A 6,492-nucleotide genomic window follows, 5' to 3' on the forward strand; every position below is an offset into this window, starting at 1 on the left:
AACACACATTAACAGAGAAGTTAACCAAATAATAAAAATAGAGAAGTGGTTAAAAAATAATATTATATAAAATCAATATTGAAAAATTGTGATATAGATATATGTTGTCTATAATGTTCTTTTTTTCTTTTAGGCGTGTAATGATTTTTAAGGTGTAAATTAAATTAGATGATAGATGATAACATGAAACTAAAAAAAATATGAAATAAAAAAATTATGATGCATTTTCTTTAGATTTATTAAAATAATATTATTCAATTAAGATAATAAATCATATTATTTTAATAAAATTATGTGCTTATTTTTTATATAATATATATTTATATTTATGAATATTTATATATAAGAAGTGATTCTATCGTACTCATAAAATGTTATGAGCCGCCTTAGTATAAGCACATCTTATTTGAGCTCTTTTCTTTTTAAGTGTTATTTGAGCTCTTCTATTCAACTAATTTAGTCACTTGCGAAGAAAGACGTGGACACAACTTAATTATTAATTATAATAATAATTGTTGTGATGTATTTTTATTATACTCGTCACCTTTTTTGGCATTATTTTTAATTCCATCTATTAACTTTATGAAACTTTTATTAGTAAATTTTTTTAAAAAATTCATTTATGAAAAAGAAAACAAAGGCAAAAGAAAATTATATAGTTTGATTAGTTTAATCAAATTGAGGGTTTAAGTTGAAGTAGACCGCTGCCACTAGTATTGAAATTTTGACTACATCCTGGAGCATATATAGTTTGTCTATGGTATGAAAGAAAGATGAATCCCATCATCAGTCGTGCATCCTCATAGCTCACAACCTCTTCACCTATAAGATACCAAGTGTGTACTTATTAATGCCACAAAAAAACAAACAAAATCAAAATCTAATATCAATTATTTAATAAAATTGCAAGAAAAATGTGTTACAGGTGAAGAATGTATTACTTACATGGAAAGAATATACTATATATAATATATTAATTAACATATAATTAAAAAGGTTAAAAAGCATTAAAAAAAGTTGCATACATACCGAAGTTTGTTCTTGGAATATTGGTTACCCTGGGGATCCATCGAAAAATAAAGTCTTGTAAAATAGTACTATAAAGATATTTATGTTGTGATTTGTAATGCGCGAGAATGCTAGTTGATTTATCTTTCGTTTGGTAGAGGAGTTTTAATTTAGAGTAGAAATAGAAGGGGAGAATAAATTTAAAAAATTAGTGAGTTTTACTCTCACACCTTAAACACGCTATTTTAATTTAAATGTTTTTTTTATCAAAGTTATTTTTATCTTCTCTATCAAACATAACATTAAAGATTATAAGATAATCCTACAAAGAACTCACTTCATATTTTAACTTCAAAGAACTCACTTCATATTAAATTTAACATTATTTCTATTAAATTTTATCGCGTTCGAAAAATTCTACAAAGAACTCACTTAATATTTTTTAAATTTTTAATTTACTTTTATATTTTTAAATTAATCATATATTAAATTATTAAGTAAGCTTTATTTCAAATAATATATGAATATTAATAAATAACCAAAATCTTAAAATAAAAAACTTAAAACTTAATTATATTTTCAGATAAATGTATAATTTTAACTTAATTATTTTATTATAATTATTAAAAATTAAAATAATTAATTTATATTCAGTAATTGTAAAATGTAAGTATAAAAATAAAATTCTAATATATATGTGTAGGTTTGGGTTTGGGGGCAGGAGGTTACATCGCTGACCATGATTCTACTTTTACAAGGAAAAATCCAACTTTGATCAGATTATATTTTCAATTCTATGCTATAGTTATACAAGTGTTCATCAAATCAAAGAAAATGCATGCAATGTGGGTAAGGTGTGCCTGTGGGGGTATAGATATTGACTATAATGTTTTTTTTATAATATAAAAGAGTAAATTTTATTACCATAATATTCTTATTTCACAAATTTGTGAAAGGAAAATATTAAATTAACTTCCAAGTCATTTTGAGATTGAAGGAAAATAATGAAAAGAAAAAAAGAGAAAATAGAAAGAAAAAGTGTTACATATGTTAAGTGCAGTGGTAAAAAAGGAAGAGAAAAATAGGATGAAGATAAAATATGGAAGGGAAAAGTGATTATATAATAATAATAATAAAAGATAAAAGGTGAGTAGGGTGTACCTGTGTGTGAGTGTAAGATATTGAAGAAGAGAATATTGCTGGGGTGTGATTTTGCCCACGTTGCCCATGCAAGCCATGGATTGGAGGGGCACTTACCAGTGCAAATATTCCCTTTGATTTGAATTTCCTGGTCTAGGTGCATCAGAATCCACCATTCCCTCTGAGTTGGTGGAGATGAACTCAGGACCTTCTACACCCTAATAAAAGTCATGAGAGTTCATCTCCACCAACTTCATTATAGACCAGGGTGCAAAAGGTCGTGAGATTATCTCCCCCAACTTCAACCCTTTTATATACCAGGGTTTGAGCAGTTGATAACTTGGGAGCAATTGTTAAAGACGATATCCTCAGAGAGACGCAACCTGTGAAAGGCTCCTATTACTCGTCCAATCACAAGAGGATCCATTGATCAGCTAGCTCTATCACCTTGATATATTATTAATTTGTTCCTTCAGTACATAATGAGGAGAATGCCTGCAGGCTATGCCTATTTATGCATGATAGCTCTTGCGTACGTTTGCTGAGAGATATTGCACTATCACTAGATTCTCTTCTCCTTAGATATATTTTTATATCTGTTAAAAGTGAGACCAAGAAAACGAAAGGCCGTTCCATATATGTGAGGGAAAAAATCCCTTAGATAGTTGCATAGATGTTATCTGAAACTTCCTTTTTATCGGTACCACATACTTTAAGTGGTGGTCGTAAGACACGCACCTTTACACTTGTGATGCAAGTTATTTTGTATATATTTCAAAAGTTTTAAGGGAATTATATATATATATTATCCAACGAAAACTAATAAAAATTATTTTACTGATAAAAAAGTTAATTTTATTTTGATATTTTGACTTGATATGATCTCCCACAAATTCTGCAATCATTTTTAATTTGGTGATAGTTTTTTTATTAAGTCTTATTCCACCCATTTATTAGGTTAAACCTTATGTATGTATTATAAATAAACCATTACTTCCTTTTCATTGATACACTTCTTCCCTCTCTCGTCTCAATTAGTATCCGGTACTTTTTCTTTTCTTTTACTTCTGCTAGCTTTATATATACGTTGACAAATTTTATTCTATATTATTATGTCGTTTATTTTAAAAAATGTGACCTTAACCAATAATAGTTGACATAAATAATAATTTGTATCCTTTAATTAAGTAATTTAGAGTTTTTAATGAAGATTTGTCAATACTAATAATTGTGTACCAATATCATGATAAAAAAATATGAAATTATTTTTAAAATTAAATAAACAACATTATTAAATTTATTAAGAATGTATTTAGCAATTTATTGATGGTGTGTATATATATATAGATGCGTGGGTGTGACTTTACATGTACTTTTCATTTGTTTTAGTCCGTGTATACTTTCAACTCCGTTTTAATTCCTTCCGTTAAAAAAATTTAACGTCATTAATGAGCAATGGTGTGTTGTGTTTTACATTAGTCCCTATATTTTTACTATCTTCACATATTGATATTTATATATAGTTACACAAATTTTACCTAGCTTTTAATTTTTATATTTAAGATTATCTATTTTAGTTCCTATATAACCACTTTCAATTCAGTTTTAGTCATTGGTGTTAAAAGAAAAACTCAATGTCGTTAACAAATGCAACATTAAAGTTTTAGCCCTTATGCAAACAATTTTTATATAGGTGATCATGGGTCATATTGTATCAAATTTGAATAAATATGTGATCCAAGTCAATCAAAATATTATGAGTTGAATTGTATCACCTTTGAGTACTCATTTTTTAAACGCAACCTAAATCAACCTAATGGTATGATATTTAAAAAAAGTAAACAATGCATAGGTTTAGGTCCACATTCTATTACACCTAATATATTATTTAATTAATTTGCAACAACATGTGTTGCATGAGCTTTCATCATATCTTCAAAATGATTTTTAACTTTGCTTTTTGGATCTCAACTTACTCTAAGATTAGCATGATTGTGGTTGTGATGACCACAACTGTGCTCAATTATTTGAAATTCATGTTTTTCATCAATATCATTTTTGTCTCGATTGTGGTGATTTTACCACAGTTGTGAAGGTTAGTATGACTATGCTATATCCAGCATAGTTGGGCTCTTCAAGACTTGTTCAATTCTTCAAATCATTTCTTTTTAAGCTCTTTTCATGTTTATTCTCTTAGGGGCCATCTTGCTACACACTTGGCACAAAAACGTGACTTTTGCCGAAATAATTTACATAAAATAAATCATTTCAGGTCCAAAACTCATGTTTCATTATACATACAAAATGTGGTTTATCAAATACATAGTTCAAACATGCTTCTTGGATAAGGTAAAGTAGTTTGCGAGTAGTGATTTGTGTTGGCACTATTTGTAGTGGCGGTAACTTGATGCATCGCTATAATCTTGCTCCATAAAATGCAAGAAAACTTTTTGCATTGTTTCAAATGCTTAGGTATTTGTCCCATGTAACTCCCTTAACTTTATACACGAGGAATATTTGTTAAGTGAGGCTAACTTTAAAGATGTAAGCATGGCGAGTCTCAGTCTAGTCAAATTCTTGTTAATTATATTGGCTCATAAGTAAGCAAAAGGCATAATAGATTCTTGCTCTTCTTAGCCTTGCAAATGAGGTGGTTGATAGATTCTTGTCCTTGTGGTATGGTTAACATAAACTTCTAACTTTGAGATTATAGCTCTAGGACAAGTGGAGGTTCTTCTTTCTCCTCTGGGGTTAAGTCCAATATTAATGTGTGTTTTCTACACTGTCATTGAATCGAAATTGGCGGTGTAAAATCAACAATTTTTTCTAATAGTTGTTAAACGTACTGTTAGAAATTTGAAAATGAGAATGCTTCTGCTATACATAATTATTTATTTAGTAATAAATAAATAATTTTTTGTTATCAAATATCATAATTATTTAGCAATTTTAATAATTATTTTGCTCTCGGTTTACCAATTTTAATAAAAAAAACTCATAATGAAGTTGAAGCAATAGAAAATTATTTCTACCTCTCGGAAAATTAATTGTGAATGTATTTTGTCTAATTTAACTTCATACTTAAAAGCTTATGCACATTGTATTATGTAAATGATGGTTTCGTATAAATATATGTGCATCAAAATAACCAGTTATATTGGTTACTTAAAATGCATGCGAGGTCGATGCATCACTTTTCTCGGATCAAAACACTTTTGGTTTGGCTACGGGGAATTTGATCAATATAGGTTATTCTTTTAAGCTAAATATCACTTTGGGTGATTTTTACGCAATATATCAGATTTAATGATTCTTGTCTCATAAGAAATTGGTGATATCAGTCAACTCAATTCCATTCGGTGGTGTGTCACTTCGACACCTTTCTAAGTGACACCAACAGATAGAGCTGAAATCATTCCACTTGATAAAATGTTTAAAAACCTTCCTAAAGTAATATTTAGTTTTTAAAAAAATCTTATATTGATCAAATTCCCTTGGCTATGTGTATTTGTAGCTACACAGCCAAGACTATTTGGAAGACCGCACATCCACCACTTTTGGAGGCAGAAGCAACGATACTTTTAGAAGTTATTTTGTGGATCATTAATATGAATTAACTTGATTGCAAATATATTGTTAATAGCTTGGATAGCAACGTTCCGGTCCAGACTCTGAACGTGGATCTCTTATTCGCAAATGCAGAAGTTATATTCAGTATCATGAACTCACACAACTAGCTAGACAAGGGAATATTTTAGGCATGAAAAGAAGGATAAAGGGAATATTTTATTTTGGCCAGAACAATTTAAAACTTTGGAATCCATATCAAACCAACTTTCGTTTGTTGGTTTTCTTAGGCCAGGATCGCTTCTTATGGTTGCTTGGACAGCAAATAATTTTAAAATAAAATGCCATATAGCTTTTTCAACTTTAATCCAGATCAAATTGGAATTTATCTCCTCTAAAATAAGAATCGAAGATAATTCGAAAAAGAATGATATATTCTATAAATGATCATGTGAGTTAATTCAGTGTTTGGTGGTATAGTATGAGTATTTGTATAGGTCTTTTTCCTCCTAAGGACTTGGGCGTGAACACTGAACCCAGTGATTTGGAACATCACTTCTGTACCAACTGTAAAGCGATCCATATTTCGTTTATCCTTTGCGCTGGACAAAACCGCGTTAAAAAGTATGCCTAGGGTGCGACTTATCTTATCCATGCATGTATCTCTCACTTTCTCGTCCATACTTATCTTTTAAAAGGTGCTCTGAGACAGAACTTCCCATGCCAACAATGCCTTCAAATTTGATCCCAACTAGCAAATTAATCTTAAATATTATT

General features: G+C 29.1%; 1 protein-coding gene across 1 annotated transcript; it reads right to left on the bottom strand.

Annotated features, from left to right (window-relative positions):
- Positions 1-300: 300 nt before the first annotated feature.
- On the bottom strand, positions 301-2,605 carry LOC114422195 (protein HEADING DATE 3A-like). Its single transcript, XM_028388421.1, has 3 exons — positions 2,170-2,605; positions 1,030-1,058; positions 301-822 (listed from the first exon to the last, which is right to left on the bottom strand). The coding sequence occupies exons 1-3, from the start codon at positions 2,244-2,246 to the stop codon at positions 674-676; spliced, it is 255 nt and encodes an 84-aa protein (XP_028244222.1). The 5' UTR covers positions 2,247-2,605; the 3' UTR covers positions 301-673.
- Positions 2,606-6,492: the final 3,887 nt, after the last annotated feature.

Source organism: Glycine soja, chromosome 8 (genome assembly GCF_004193775.1).
Source record: "Glycine soja cultivar W05 chromosome 8, ASM419377v2, whole genome shotgun sequence".
Lineage (NCBI taxonomy): Eukaryota > Viridiplantae > Streptophyta > Magnoliopsida > Fabales > Fabaceae > Glycine > Glycine soja.

Excerpts from the sequence above, each read along its gene's own strand:
- LOC114422195 (XM_028388421.1), bottom strand. The coding sequence starts at position 2,246 with ATGGCTTGCATGGGCAACGTGGGCAAAATCACACCCCAGCAATATTCT. Across the intron at positions 1,059-2,169 it reads TATCTTACACTCACACACAG|GGTAACCAATATTCCAAGAA; the intron begins GTACACCCTACT and ends ATGGATCCCCAG. Across the intron at positions 823-1,029 it reads TATTCCAAGAACAAACTTCG|GTGAAGAGGTTGTGAGCTAT; the intron begins GTATGTATGCAA and ends GGTATCTTATAG.